At 44.1% G+C, this 16,551-nt stretch overlaps 1 protein-coding gene across 10 annotated transcripts in view; it reads left to right on the forward strand.

Annotated features, from left to right (window-relative positions):
• Nucleotides 1-585: 585 nt before the first annotated feature.
• Nucleotides 586-16,551, forward strand: part of LOC143328229 (serine/threonine-protein kinase MARK1-like) — a 32,441-nt gene continuing 16,475 nt past the window's right edge. For 4 of the 10 annotated variants that reach the window (XM_076743265.1, XM_076743266.1, XM_076743267.1 and 1 more), the window contains exons 1-3: nt 632-994; nt 3,802-3,999; nt 8,591-8,644. In XM_076743265.1, the coding sequence (XP_076599380.1) occupies nt 944-994; nt 3,802-3,999; nt 8,591-8,644 (303 nt within the window). In that variant the 5' untranslated portion in view covers nt 632-943. Of the gene's footprint in view, nt 995-3,801; nt 4,000-8,590; nt 8,645-16,551 lie in introns of all 10 variants that reach the window. The other 6 variants (XM_076743270.1, XM_076743271.1, XM_076743275.1 and 3 more) reach the window with 3 other exon arrangements.

Raw genomic sequence — 16,551 nt, forward strand, 5'->3', positions numbered from 1 at the left:
ATTTTCTTCTTTGCTCGCTCAGGAAAATTAAATGTTATATCATCCATCATTAATGGAAGAACAATGAGGCTTGTAATGCTGTAGTTGTCCAACAGATGGCAAAGTCTGTCTAGTTTACAGGGTGACACAGGCCTTACCCTTGAACTAGGCCTCTCTCTGGACAGTTTACCACATTGTCATATTCAAACAGCACATGCAGCAGTAAATCATTGAGCTATTAAACCATATTTCCACCCGTAAGGTGCTGACACATCCAACAAAACAACAAACATATAAATAAGACATGAGACACTTTGTATTTTATTATTCCAAACATAACTATGCCCTTTATTCAGTCCTACACAACCAGCCCTAATGTGTCCTGAATATGCTATATTCAGGCTATTGATGCGTTGACAAGTAGTAATTTGGACCGGTTCAGCAGGCTGTGCACGCCCTGTAGTTAGATCTGGTCTAAATCTGACGAACACTGTTCCAACTGTGTGCTTAACTGTTTTCTGGTGACTTGAATAATGAGCTATATAGAGGAGACAAAGGGAGTGTATGTGTATGAGAGAGAGAGAGAGAGAGAGAGAGAGAGAGAGAGAGAGAGATCCCTCCATCCTTCCTGGTGGGAGGTTTGAGATGCGCTGCGCAGACCCGTCCGCTACCGACGCATCTTCCTGGCCTGCCCCCCTCTCTCTCTCCCTCTCTCTCAGTCTCTCTTTCCTCCTTTTCTGTCTGCCACTAGCCTACCTGAAGGGAAGTACACAAAGCCAATACGAAAATCTGGCGTGTCGGCTGGGCCCTGTACGCGCTATGCTGCGGTAAAAGGCCGCTCTTTGCGGTGTTTACAGGGGATGTAGAGAGGGACGGAGGCACCGCTCTCCCCGCCGGACCGCGCCGTGTCTGCTCTGCTCTGCCCAGCCCGCTGCATCGCTGAGCGGCCTGCGAAGCACACAAGATGTCGACCAGAACGCCATTGCCCACGGTGAACGAGCGTGACACCGAGAACGTAAGTGCTGTTATGCAGGGACACCGGTGCGATACCGGATGCCGGAGCGGAATTAAAAAGCCGTTTTGCGCACTGCTCGGTGCAGGTTTATATGGCAGCGCTTTTTAGAGTGTTGCAGAGCGACTCGACCAATGAGCACTCCGGCTTTTTTTTCTCTTCTTCTCTTCCCTCTGACGGGAATAAAAGCACGGAGCCTAGAATAACCTAGAATAAAGGTGCAGTTTCGTGTTGTCTGCCCCAGTTTCTGCGTACAACAAGGCTAGCCTCAACAACGCACTGCGTCAGTATGCTGCCTTTATTGATACATGCGAAGCTTGAATGTTGAGGTTTGAAACGTTGCCTGTGTGGCCTGTGAGAAAATGGTGTTGCTCCACTCGTGCAACTGGGGGTGTTTTCTAGTCCACAGCTTCAATATTTAGGGGAGGTGGGGGAGGATGTTGCCCTACTTTTCAATGGCAACGCTTGGTAGCATCGCAATGTGACATCCATCACCTATTGGGCCTTGTTGTAACTGCACGCTCAGTGGTGAGGAGGGGGAGGAGGAGGAGGAGGAGGGAGCGTGTTATTATTCATCATTCTGCTGCCACGACACTGATGAGCCGAAGCAGCAGACAGACATGGATTTATTAACAGGCCAAAGAAATGGCTTCAACTGGAGATGTCTCATTCATTGAGTGTGAAGGAATGTTTATGAACGACCCCCCCACTCTCCACCACCACCACCACCCCTCGCTGCTCTGCGTGCGCACACGCACTCACGCGCAGCATGATAATAAGAATACCTCTTTTTGAGATCAGTCCAAATGAGGACTGCTGTGTGCATGCTGACAGGCTCTGACATATCTAGGTTCGTCTGATTTTTTTTTTTTTTTTTTTTTTTTCCTAGAAACAAGACGAGGCACAGACTAGACCTTGTGTTTTATTATGTTACAAGTACAAGCAGTGGAAATAGCTGGGAGCAGTCTTTTAAAGGTTATTCCCAGATTTAGAGATAGGGCTTTTATTTCGGCTCTCCTTTTCAGAGCACATGTATCTGGATTATTCATCTTCATGTGATAAAATCTGAATTGGAAAATGCATTTTCTGAAGTTATATAACTCAGCAAACCCCAGTGATAACCTATCATGATGGTATCAGCTCTCTGATCATTCTCTGTCAGTGTTCAGTGAATGCATCAGCTTCAGGGACTGCTAATGTAACTGTCTAACAGTCTAATGCTGCTTTAGGTCTCATAGACGTAGACTGCTAGGCGGCTATTTAAGCACTGCCTCAGCAGCACTGGCAGTAGCCGGCCAGCTTCGCCTGCCTCTGCTGGACTCCATCAGGCAGCCCCAGGGCCCACTAGCAGCTGAACTGCATTACATAACAGCTTATTACTCAGAGAGACGAGTGGCTTTTAGTGCAGCAAAACAGAAGAAGCTCTCTCCTACCTTTCTTATTTGTGTGTGTGTGTGTGTGTGTGTGTGTGTGTGTGTGTGTGTCTAAGTGTCTATTCAGGTGTGTGTTATTTTTTTTATGTCTGGCCTCCCTGAAGACATAGCGTCAGTAGTTGAGAGATAATGGAAAGGGAAGCGAAACAAACTCTGTGTGTTAATCAAGCACTGCTGCTCCAAATCACCTGCTTGTCCAGATGCCCCCTGGTTAATTTACAGAATTTGGAGCCGGGCCAAGTGTGTGTACACACATGTGGCTGAAGGACAAACTGGCCTTTAGATAGACCTGATCTAAGGTTGATGGAGAGGACTAAAGTCGCTTTCGTGTGGACCTTTACTAGCTGCAAATGGAAAAAAAGACAGTCCAACAGTCCTTCACAGGTTGCTCTGTCATGGAGCTTTAAAAGAGGGTTTTGGTGCATTAGAAACAAGGATGCTGACTTTGACCGGCATCAAATCCAAATGTCTCCTTGCCTTCCTTTCTGTCTCTCACACATACACACACACACACACACACACACACGACACATGCTGTGACACAGGGCAGTGTTTGAATCCTGCAGTGTGGCTCTCCCTCTGTCAGGATGTAGCATAGCTGAGATGATGCGCACCCTGCAGGGTGTAACGTTTCCCCCCAGTGAAACGGGAGCAGGGGAGCCAGAGTAACCAGACCAAGGCTTTATTCTCTGGCTGGGCGTGGTGCTCAGGAGCAGAGGATCATGGGATCTCTGACCTGGACTGACATCAGCAGCTGTTGTAGAGGAGAGGAAACAGACTAACAGAGACTGCCCTAGCCTGTGCCAGTGTTGTACTTACAGCAAGCTGTTCCTAACTCACCTTCACAATGCCATATCGCAGGGACACTTGCTGTGAACCGGTTTGGCCACAGAGCCAGTAACATTGTTGTAACTCAACTCTGTGCTCCACATTTTGCTGATATTATCAAAGGCACAAAGTCAAAGTAGTTCACTTGCTTTTGTTGTTGAATCTTGTCTTGTGGCTGATAAGGTCTTTAGGTTAGGAGGTTAAGGTGTCACAGAGGTAGTGCAAGGAACCTGACTCTCTATTTGGTTATACAGTATATGCTCACACACATGCACATGCAGAACGCTGGATCGCCCTCTTGGATCTGAGACTAAGTTAATGAGTTCCTCTCTGTTTGCACGGTGAATATCCCAGCCTTGGCACACACACAAACCTCCACTGCAGCACTCTGCTGCATTGTTTGTATGTGTGCAGCCAATATAGCAATAGAACGGGTTTTGGAATTAAATAGAGTGCCAAAAAGCCAGAGAGGTTTTATTGCAGTACTGGTGTCTATATAAATCAAAGGCAGGAAATGAGGATGTTGCTGATCTCCACCTTTTCCTGCAGCACTCGTCGGACGGTTTTGTTGAACCCCCAGTCCCCCCGACAAAGTCTGCGAGTCGCCACAGCCTGCCGCGATGTCGCAACTCTTTCACCTCCACGGAGGAGCACCCCCATATTGGCAATTACCGCCTCCTCAAGACCATAGGGAAGGGGAATTTTGCCAAGGTGAAGCTGGCACGACATGTCCTGACTGGACGAGAGGTGAGTTTTTATTTCTATTTTGGAAATCATTTTGGTATTCTGCTTTGTGTATCAGCCTCATGCTTTTATTGCTACAGGTTCACAATCAGGGCTGCAGCTTGCCGTTACTTTCAATATTGGTTAATCTGCTAAGTATTTTCTTGATTGATCAATTGATTGTGTCTATAAAATTGCCAGAAAATAGTCCAAAGTATGCATCACAACATCCTAAGTTGACATATTATAAGTACTTGTTTTTCAGACTAAAAGTCTAAAACCCAAAGCTATTGAACTTATCATCAGCAGTGACTAAGAAAGCCATCAAATGTTCGTATTTATTTGCTTCATCAACTCTTTTATACCCAGTTTTTTGGCCTGTTATGATCTCCTACTACTTGACCATGTTGGTTCCCCTTGTCAGGTCAGGTCAAGCTCTCTCTCTCTCTCTCTCTCTCTCTCTCTCTCTCTCTCTCTCTCTCTCTCTCTCTCTCTCTCTCTCTCTCTCACACACACACACACACACAGTCATACACCGCTGACCTGTCAGAGTGATAGACATCCTGCGTTGGTGTGTCGGTAATTAAAGCTCCTGTTTCCCTAAGGAGAAAACAATGACCTGCGATCTGTTCACTGTCTTTCAGTCAGCAGGACCCACAGCACTTACTGATCCACCTCAGATATCCTCTCGTGTGTATTTATTAGCCACTTGCCTCCTTCAATCCTCTGACTGTCATTATGTTCTTGGTCATATCAGAGTGTTAAGGGCATACATCTTCTCCCAGGTCACACCAGTAACGGTTTGATCTGCTCTGCGTCCTTTAATGCTAATGTTAAACAGCCATATTGGGTATGCGACCCACTGTTTGCAGGGAAGGTCAGGCAATGCTTTGTGTGCCTGAGTGCCTTTGCTGGCTCATCAGAATGCAAAGACATGAATCAGAGTGAGGGAGAGAACAGGTGGAAAGAACATAACCCACTAAAACTGACTCTATCTCAGTTTGAGCCCAGCCAGGGGTTTAACATCTGCAAAAAAAACCCATCAAAAAGAGCTTTGTGTAGACAGAGCATCAGTCACTTGTAGGTGACAGAGTGTCTGCTATCTGCTGAGGAGGGTGACTACAGGATGTGGTCACACATCACACACACACACTCAGATGCACAATGGGAACATTTGCCTTTACTATATGCCAGAAAAACAAAATGAAAAAGGGTTATCAAAGTTTTTGGTTAACACATGAAGAGTTTTACCCGAGTTTATTATTTTTTACAGTCAATCAGTTATCTTATGTTAAATAAAGTATGTTGGCTGGGGCTGCAGTGATTGTTTTATCAGTTGAATCGATTCATCATTTTGTCTGTAGAAAGTCAGGAAATAGTGAAAAATCTGTCCAGTAATGTTGACACATGAAAAGAATGTGACTCCAGTTTTCAGTAGCTCTCGACACACTTGAACACAGCACAGAGAACAAATGTACTGAAAGAACTAAATATAGACATACAGCTGAACAAAGACAACAAAGTGAAACAAATAGAAGCAAACATGAGCATGCAGCTGTTGAGGCAAGGAGGTATATAAAAAAAAAGTTAGGTCGAGTCAAGTGAATTTTATTTATAAAACCCCAAAATCACAAGTTTGCCTCAGAGGCCTTTAAAATCTCTACAGAATGAGAAGAATACACTGTATATCTTCAGAACCTCAACCTGAATAAGAAAAAAACTCCACAAGGGCTTTCCAGGAAAGATGAACCTTCAAGGAGCAGTGGCAAATAATACATAAAGTACTGTATTGGTCACAATAGATGATAATGCAGGTCTCTATATAAACTGTGCTGTGTAAGTGGTGCAAGAGTGCGTGGCAGTGTAAAGCTTGCTGGGATAAATGTTGTATGGATAGTTGTAAGTTGCTCTAAATAGAATGGTATTTTATATGTGTAAATTATGTACATAACTCTATAAGTACTTTCAAACAGAGCAACAGTAATGCCTTCTTTTCTGTGTATGAGAGGTGGCTTTGTACTCTATATCCTGAATTAGTTCCCTTTAGTGCATAGAGAGATCGTGACTGCATGGTTGTGAAAAACAAGCTCAGAGGGAAATCAAAAGTGTAGAGGAACATGTAAAAACTCTGTGATGCCATGACTAAGTTTCCCCTCCATGTCCTCTGTCTGAGTATTCAGATGTGTGTATGTGTTTTATGTGTGAGCGCAATCGCAAGACCTCCATACAGTGAAGAGCATATTGGCTGTTTGCAACAAATGCGTTGAATAATTAACCGTGATGCACGTTGCCCTTCTGTCACTGTGGGACTGAATTATTCACCCCCAGATCCATTAAAGAGAGAACTCACTCTTGCACACACCAACACTGGCATAGGATCTGATGCCATCCACGCATTCATCAAATCTCTCAATCTGAGAACAAAAAAGGGAAATATTGGTTCAGTGTCGCGTAGAGGAGATGTAATGAATATTTCTGACTCATGCAAACGCAGTAGTGGAAGCTGGAACAGTAGAGTGACAGCACCAACACCTGCGGGCATACGTCGACAAACAGGCACACACACACAAGCATGCCTCCACCTGAGTTTTTTTCCGTGACAGGAGAAGCAGATAGGAGGGGAGTGAGGTCTGTCTGTGCACCTGCCCACCTAAGACAGGCTGCAAATAGACACCACCTGCGTACTGCGTGTCTACACACAGCGAGCCTCTCCGCAGTCTTTCACTCTGCTCTCGCTCTTCTCCATGCTAGACTCTGTTCCTCTCACAGCCGCCACTTTGCCGGCATTTGAGACTAAATGTCCCAGCAACTTGTTCCGTGGGTCTTAGGGAAACCCTGCTCGGCATGAACATCCTGCATTCTCTGTACCATGACTCAGCATTTGCTTTCTGGTTCCCCCCTTAACAGCCTGCTTGGGATTAGAGCTAGAGTCTGCATCCACTGAAGCATGTTTATTAAGCTCTCATGAGGCCAGAGTCACAGTAGTGCTGTTATAAGAAATTGTAATTGCTGCTTTGATGATATCATTAGTCTCCAAAGACGATTTCTCTCCTTCCTCCAGCCTCCTCCAAGAGAGGTCAGAGGTCAGGGTTGTTTACTGAGCTCTGGAGTGATGGTAGTTTCACAATGCAACACATTTTTTAGAGATAGATGACCTGCTTGGACAAGAGAGAAAAAGCCAGCTTAGAAAAAGAAAACATCCCTTGTGAAAATATTCTACCAGGTATTTGCCAAGTTTTCAGCTTGAGTAAGCTTTTGCTATATTTGCTATATTAGTAGAAAACAATACAGTAGAGTACTTCCTGTTGGTGTTTATTAGTCACCTGCATAGTGTAACAGAGTCGATTTGCAGCAAGTTTATACTTAATAATGCTATTACATCATATAGAATGGAAAACCTTCAATGCTTTGCTCAAGAGCAGGGGTTGCAAAGCCTACAACAACAGTCCCCAATCAAATTTGCACCAGGTACGGTGCAGTTACATGGATGACCACTGATCTGCTGTGACAGTGCACACGCTGGTATTTTTGAGTGTATATCACTTAGTCACAATATCACAATAGTCAAAACATGGTAAGGATCATTATGTAGCCTATTTCACTGGGATTGCATTGCTGGAAAACAGCTTGGATCTGAAGGAGCTCTCATCTAACTCACAACACAGCAGGGAATAAACACCAGCACATTTAAAATGTTTAACCCTGTGAAATGGTCTGTAAGGACACAGCTGAAAAATCTAAACTCCCCTTCAGGCCTGTAATGGCCATGCAGCTCCAAAGTGGCTCGAACCATCCAACCAGCTATCTGGGCCTTCCTTAGAGCTTTGCACTCTCCTTAGCAAGGCTGAAAAAATGTGGTAATTGCCCTTAAGTTAGACCATAAACTCTGCCTGCCAGCACTGGTGACATTCATATTTATTCAGTCTGTGTAATACAAATGTATGATTATTGTGCAACGACAAAAGGCCGTATGTATTATTTCAGTGTACATTATGTTGTAAAACTGCTCCACCAATCACTTATCAGCACAATGTATGGGCTGACCGGTGAGTCTGCAGAATGGCTCAGCTGGTGGCTTTGTGAAGGCTGCTGAGCTCTCAGAACATGAGGGGAGCAGGTCTGTTTCAGTCTGCGCTTTGGGTAGATAACAAAGATGGATGGTTCAGACTGCTGCCCGGCAAGACCTGCCGAGCCAACAGTAACTTAACGACCTGCAGAGCATTGCATGCAGGAACAGTGTACTTAAGCCATTTTGATTGGCTGCGGATGCATTCGCGTATACTGTTAGTGCATCTCTGTGTTTATATTCATCTAAATTTCTGCCCATTAAAGCTTCATCTCTTCACACATTGCTAAATAGAGGAGCTTTAAGGTGTGTTCAGATTGAGCGTGCTAGTTCAGCCGTGACATGTTTTGACAAAGCCATCTCAGAATAGAGAAATAATGAGGATACTGTAGATCGTTCCAACACAAGCTTTCACTGTACAACCAAAACACAAATGCAAAACTAGAATTAATTTTGACATCTCTGCTATCTTTTATCTCTACATCCCACTCTCTCCCCCCCTTCCTTTCTTATTCTGTCTTTGTCTCCCTGTCTTTACTCTCTCTCTAGGTGGCGGTGAAGATTATAGACAAAACCCAGCTGAATCCCACCAGTCTACAGAAGGTGAGTCGCTGTTTTATGGCCACATGGTAGCATTAATGTCTTGGTTATGGTGCTCATGGCTTTTCCATTAGTCATTCCTGAGTTCTTGCCGCTCTGTTTCTTTGCTCTTTGAACTCAGGATGTGCTGTTTTACATAATGTAATCAGATGTAGTCAGCAGAGACCACAAGGCTTGTTTAATCTCCAGCCCTCCTCCCACCCGACTCTTGACTCTGCTGGTTTGTGGTTAGGAGCAGCTAAAAATACCCCTGCCTGCCTGTTTGTCACTTACCCTTGTCTCACAGTCCTAACCAATTACAAAGAAGGGTTTGGGACCGTTTCCTGATTACTGAGTCCAAATCCAGCTCTTTCTGCTCATTACGCACACACACGTCCAATCCTCATGGCAGATTAGACCATGAGGAAGCGAAGCCGTCGCTGCTATGAGCAAGCGTCACCCACTGCGAGTCTAAAAATGACGCAGGTGTGCGGCTGACTGACAAGAATCCTTTTCACGGTCGTGGCATTATCATGGCATGGGCTCACCATCGCTGCTCTTTCAATTTTAGTGTTTTGTAAAGGAACAAATTGCTAAGCAACTGTCATGGTGACTCATTATAATAATGGACCCTTATAAGCACCACACCTACGTAAGCGGCGGTTGATGTCTTGATGGACCTCTTGGCCCCTATCTTTCTGCAAGCTGCTGGAGTGTGAAAATATTGGTGCAGCAAGCTGGCTTAATGACAATATAATAACAACAATTAGCTTCCCAAAAAGTGTGCTCTCCCACACTGGTCTGAGAGGAACTAAATGAAGGTTAGTGGAGGAAATGAAGGCTGGGATAATCAAACAGGATATAATTGTAAAGGGACAAATAACAAATTTGGTTCTTGGCTTAAATCCTACTTGTAAATCTGTAAAACAAGACAGTTTTCAGGGCACGTCTCGCACGATTCCATTGCCAGCATTGTTCTCCACGAGCAAAGCACATCTGTAATTGACTTAGATCTTAATGGGATCCGAATGCAATTCTTCGACCAATCAGTGCGAAGACGCAGTGAGAATTTCAAGCTCCAAGTTCCACACTCATCTAATCTGACTGAGATAAATTTCGTTGTGCGAGCTCTTTTGTTGAACTGTGTGGTTTCTAATCTGCAGACACACACACAGTGGGGTAATGAACATTTAGGGGGGTGTGTGTGTGTGTGTGTGTGTGTGTGTGTGTGTGTGTGTGTGTGTGTGTGTGTGTGTGTGTGGCATTAAGATTCTGAATATAAGCTGACTCTGACTTCACCGATTCGGCTCTCGTCTAGGTCAGGCGTGGTTACACACCTGATGGGTCCGTTTGTCCGCTGCCTGGTGATGGCAGGGTAGACGTATCATGTGAGACTGTGGACCAATCAGGATGTCTCTGATCAATTATTCAGTGAGCCTTTCAGATGTCAGCTGCAGTAGACCTGAGAGGGTCAATATGGTGTCTTACGACTTTATATGGGAGCTTTTATTGCTGTAATATGTTCATTGATGTTGGTGTTTGCATGAAAATGTGCATCCATGTGTTAAATCTGAGGTGTGTTTGTGTGTCTGTATCTGAGTGTGACGACATGTGTATCTCTGTGTGGTGCTTATGTGTAGTTGTATGTTTAAATGTCCTCTGCTCTGTACTATAGATTGCTGTAATGGTATACAGAGGTGCCATCTGCATTGCAGAAGCTTCTCTTATAATGCAGCAGTCGTCTCCTGGATTGAATCGATTGTCTCACTGACTCAGACTGTTCTATGCTATCCTTGTGAAAGCTCTACTATCGATGCATTAAAGGGAACTTCCACCTTAATAGAGCTTTTGCTTGGTCGCTCTTGGAAAGGCGAAATGATATGTGGGAAACAGGAAAGGAGAGCAGTCAGTGGTTCTCATTCCTGGTGTTTGGGGTTTAGTGCTGCTGGTTAGCCAGTTAATTGCAGTTAATGGTGATGATTTTCAGATTGGGTGGCTAGAATTGTGATATTATAATATAATAAAAAAAAAGAACTGAGCACCACTTGAATTGGCAAAACAGACATTGGGGATCTGCATAAGCACTGTGGATGATTTCACCCGGCAGCAATTTTCATTTCAGAGCATTTAAAATCATAAAAAGATAAATCTCGGTTGGTACTGTCTACAGTGTTGGTCAACATCTCTCCTTGACATCAGTGTTTTTGCTTTGGCTGCTTGTTTTGTTGGAAGCATTCCTCATGTTTTGAAGTCTAGACTGTATTTCACTATGTTCCCTGAGGGTGTCTGGGCTGCTTTGCTCGCTCTGTTCCCGTTGTGACCCTTACCCTGGGAGAGCAGTTAGACAATTTAACAATGAATGGATGTAAAACTTAAGAAGCCATCACAAACGCTGCTTCAGGATGGAGTTTTTTCTCCACCTCTCACATCCATGACTAAGTAGTCACAGTAGTTCTGCAACCAAGCTTCTTGGACAACAAATTGATCATACCACAGTGTACACTTTCATGGTTAGAAATGCCATTCTGTAACGCTGAGGTGGCTATTTCTAGAGGCGGATATAAACAACAGACGGGCATAATTATTGATTCAGTGACTCAGGGTTTTTACATGCATGACGAGCAGAAGTTGAAGGATTTTCTGGTACATTTGAAAATCTGGTTTCTAAGCTGACCTCTTGCTCAGTCATGCATACAATTCACTGCATACTGTCAGTATTATAGTACAGTTTGTGATCCTGTTTGTTTGTCAGCATGGGTGAGCGAGGTTCAAGAGGTCTGATCTGACCGCGTCACTCCTCCCCTCGCTGTTAACGGCGGCTCTTTCATTTTAGCCCGTCCAAAACGGCACTGATCTTCTCTTTTTATGGTCTCAGAGGAGCCAGGCTGCGGGCACACCATCTGGCACCGTAGGCACAGCCAGCGCTCTGGCAGATCCAATGCAGCCACACACACACACACAAGCCTGTGTGACACGTACAGGCACACACAGGAGACCCTTTGGTTTGGTTCCACAGTTTTGGCAACATTTCCCACACATGCATGCATTCCTGTCTCACATACACCCATATACGCATGCAAGCACTGACATCCTCTAACTTATCTCCGATTATCTCTGTGTCGGATTTAGAGCAGTTTCACATCACAGAGACAAAGAGATGAAGTCAATCTTAAAATCTTTTCAGTTTTTATCCCTTATTTTCCTGAGCTTATCTTTGTCAGTCCGGTGTTTCCCTTCGATTATTAGATTTTAAAAACAGGTTAGCAGAGGCCAGCATGAGTCATGAGGTTAGAATGAAGCTCCGGTCTGTTCCTTTATGGCCCATTGGCGCTCTCTGCCCTGGTGTGACTTTGTAGTGGTTTCATTGTAACAGGAAATGAGGTCAGCTGAGCTTCCAAAGCACCTCCTTAGATCCACCACAGGAAATGCATCACATGTCATCTGTGGTCAGGGATGTTGACGTTGTCATGGTTTTTAGGCATTTTAGCCCTAAAATAGGCCTCTCTGTTAATCCCCTCTTTCACTGAGCAAACACTGCTCTCATCCCACCATCCCATTGCTCTCGGCCTCTTTCTAATCTGTAAATAAGAGCCGTTTCTTTTCATTGCTCCAACAATGACGACATCAGTGAGATATTAAAGGTGACACATGTGTCGACCGTACGGCTTCAGACAAAATGAAAGCTTGTGCTGTTAAAATGTGACACACATTCACATTTGGAAAAGGTAGAGCTGTTTGGTTTGTGACGTAAAATGGGCTGCAGAGAAGATGAAGTGACAGACACACTGGCAGTTTCCCAGAAAATTAAAGTCTCTTTTCTCAGTGTGGCTCAGAGCCACAGCGCTAACCTTCACTCGTACTGTCTTATATTTGAGTGTGATGTTTTCTGGTTTTTAAGGCACTCGGGAAGCATTCAGAAGAACATGCTCTGTCTCTATTTGTGTATTTTCTGCCAGTTGTAAAAAGCCCACCATCAGGTCAAGCTCTCTTAATGGCTGTTGTGTATGTCTGTCTTGCGCCTGCCACTCTGCATTAGCCAATGAAATGCTGTCGAGCCCATGGGCTAGAGGAGCTTTGGTCTTGCTCAGATGAGTGGAATGTGATTGGACAGGCAGCACCGTTGTCCTGAGATGAATCATAAAACAAATCAGATGTTTAGGCGGCTAAGATGTGTTTGGATTTCCATGTTCGTGTTTTGAGTATTGTCGTGGCTTTGATTGACAGTTCAGAAGTGAAGTCTGCTGCTCAGTTGCAGATAATGGATCAGAAGCAGAGTGCGATGGAGACAGAGAGATGTGTCTTTTCTGGCTGGGGTTATTTTCAGCACCTCAGGCGTCGAGGACAGGGCAGTTTGTCTGAATGTCAGTGGCACTTTGAATCCCTCTGTCTGTCTCTCTGTTTGTCTTTCTGTCTCTCTCGGCCTTTGTTTGACAAACAGCAAGCAGTGGTTATTTACTGATACACGGTTTTGAAGTAGTGTTTGTGCACATGGAAACACGCACGCACACACACACTCATTAGTGGGATGAGGGCTTCCAGGCGACTCATCCTATCAATAATCTCCATGTTGAATGAGCAGCTGTGCTGCTGTGACTGAAATAGTCCAGCCAGTTCCTGTAAGTGTTCCCAGTCTGATATCTGCTGCTCTGCTCCTTCTGCATGGGGACTCTGCTGTAATTAAGGCTAGTTTGGGAGCCTGGGCGCCCCTGGGTGGCTGGAAGTAGGTCACTGGCACAGACTACTGAGATTCAGGCGCATTGGAAACAGTGTGTTTTCATGTTTGTCATACACATTTCCTTTTTGTGGCTATTCTTGTCATCATTTTATTCAATCACTGTCTCAATTCATCATCTGAATTGATTCATTTAAGTTTGAAAGAAGGTCATTTTTGCCTCACGGGAAGTTGGCCCAAATATTTAGTTCTCGCTGGGTCGAGAACCACCTTACAAACTGCTTTATGCCTGCTGTGACTCCCCTTTGTGTCTGTAGACATTATTGATATTAATACTAGACTGGATCAAAGATCCCAAACTCATTATCTTCTGTCAGCCTCCATGGAGGCTGCATCCCTATTGAGCTGGTATTGACAGACACTGTGCTTGTTGTCGTCGTTTTCCACCGCCCTTCTCAGATTTGTTCTAATTTTTGTTTCCAAGTGGCTGCACGCGTGCTTCCCATGTGAGGGGCTTTAGGGCAATGACGTAGACGAGACAGAGAGAGGGAAAGAGGCAGAGAATGGAAGAGATAAGAGATCGAGATAAAGCACCGACTCTCCTGACCATCACTCATTCACAATGATAAAGAAGTTCTGTCTTGACGGGTGCTTCATATGTTAAAGCAGTAGCGTGGATGGATGCATATCTGCACCTTTGACTAGTGTATTTATTTTTGTGCGCTCTGCAGGACATCTTCTGGTTATTGTGTCAGTGTGTTTCCACTCTAATTGACTTTGTTACCATGGGGGAACCTCTCAGGCCGACACAGCAGCTGATGAATATGGAGCAGGGTTTGCCACGCAGGAGACGCTCACTGTTCAGAGCCGCTCAGGGATTGAGGGTTTTTGTGGTCTGATGACAAATTCAGAGTATGAAATCTGTACACACCTTCGTTTAAAGTGCCGAATAAATCACAAAACAAACAACATTCAAGGAGGTGGATAATAAAGATAATAATAAATCATAAAAAACTAAAATCTTAACTAGAAACTTAAGACCATACTGTAGTTGAAGTCTATAAAAATACAAAGGTTCCTGACTAAGAGTTTCCTCTTAAGAGTTAGTCACAAAGCTGCTGAGAGAAACTTTTACTAAGGAACAAAGAGAACTCATAAGCTAAGAGAAGGGGCAGAGTTGACCCCTGGTGCTATGGATGACATCATGTTTAGGCATTTCCTCTGCCACAGTCACTGGCGTTTGACAAGTGACATTAGTAAATATTCATTCATACACAGGAGCGTGAGGAGCAAATTAAATGAGTAGATTTCATAAGAAATCTTTGAGAAATTTTGTAAACTCCATCAGAGATTTCATACTTAAAACAAAGACACAAAAACATGTAGCGCTGATTTTACTGGATCATCCAGTTATGTGTTTGTTGCAGCTGGTGATTATTTAACGCACACTTACCGAACTCTCAAACAAGTTGGGGTCTGAAGAATGCATTTTTGGTTTGGTGAATAATTCTGTCAGACGGCTGAGGCTTTGATCATCAGCACTGCAAACTGTATTTTACTGGTGCCCAAGCAGTATCGAGTTATGCAAACTGTCATCTCCAGTGTTATTGGACTGAATCTGTAATAAATGGCCACCATCAAAGTATGGACTGAAACTTCATTATTATTCTGTTTTTACAAAACACTGATGTGAGGGGACTCATTTGCCTTCCAGCAGCACATGACTGACTGAAAGTCGGTCTTAATGATTTACTCCTCTCGGACTTAGGACCTACTTTTAGTGTTAAAATGCTTCGTTGAATGTCCTAAAGTTAGGCCTGGGTCACCCCTTATATTTAGACTGTCTCCTAACTCTGTCACTTAGGAGTTACCCTTAGCCTTAGGATGTTCTGTGAATACATTCCCAGGTCTTAAATTCTTAAACTAGCATGTTAATCCGTCTCTCAGTCATTTCTGCCTTCCTCACCCTGTCTGTGGCACTTAAGTTCCCAATGAAGATATACATTTTTAAAGTGGTTAATAGAAAAAAAAGACCTAAAACAGCTGGGCACTGCAGTTCTTAGCAAATGCTGTTCAAACAAGAATAAACAGTTCATTTGTTGTGGACTACTTTCAGCTGTGGATTAATATATATTTGTTGCTCTACTGAGTGAGACGTGTTACTGGGATGATGTTGGATTGATCCAAAATAAACTACAGTGTCCATGTTTATTGTAGTGACGAAAGATGTCATCCAGTGCAGCAATGTGGCTCACTGATTTGTTTTTGGACAACAATGGAGCTCTATGGCACCAAGGAATAAGCTACACCAGGCTTTGGTCTCATGGGCAAAACTTGTTAGTAGGAAAAAAACCTTTGGTTTTCTCACTATTGTCTTTTTATGAGATTCTCTTGGCAATGTGAAAAATATGCAAGCCTTATTCTTTAAACCCCTCTGTAGCAACTTACAGTGTGCTGTTTGCTGGTTGTCATGAGAGAAGAGGTGTCAGAAAGAAAGAAAAAGATCAGCAGGCGAGCAAGTAGAGACAGAGGACAGAAGGAAGAATTAGAGTCAGAGAGAGTACCTGCATGTTGTTGAACCAGACAATAGCTGAGAGGTCCCACAGAGCCGGGCCTGCTCGCACTGGTATAATGGCTGTGTTTGATGACCTAGAAACATAGACTATCCCAGCACTTATGTAAGACCGAAAAGACCATTAGAAAAGTTGCACGCACACGCTGATACACACATGTATACATGTCAATGAAGCGTCCATCCCCGTGTTTAATTTGACATGTTCAATGAGGACGTGGTAGTTGTCAATTTTCCCATTGTGGAAAGGACAGGAGATGAAAGCATCACTCAGGATGTTTCTGCTTAATCAGAGTGCTCAGCAAAATGGCAAAATCTGTGTTCTGTCTCAGGTAGCAGTGGATGCAAAATCCCAGCTGAGCGAGTGCTGAAATGTAACACTCAAACACAGCCTGAGCACGACTGGGAATCAGCAGAATGTAAATGATTCAACAGCACCTCTAAGTGGCTGCAGGAGCTCGTCTGACTGACATAAACAGTCACGCTGAGGCTGAGGAGACACGGTTTTAAATGATTAGAGCTCTGAATGCTCCCCTCTCTGACTCAGCTCTCAGCTGTTCTATATGTTGCTCGGAGAAAATAGACTGGAGGACGTGATTCTCCTTTTAGGGGTTCCTCATATCCTGGATCAAACTTTCCCCATCTGCAGTAACGAGTCTTATCAAAATAAACCTTCCGAAGGAGCTC

Source organism: Chaetodon auriga, chromosome 11 (assembly GCF_051107435.1).
Source record: "Chaetodon auriga isolate fChaAug3 chromosome 11, fChaAug3.hap1, whole genome shotgun sequence".
Classification (NCBI taxonomy): Eukaryota; Metazoa; Chordata; class Actinopteri; order Chaetodontiformes; family Chaetodontidae; genus Chaetodon; species Chaetodon auriga.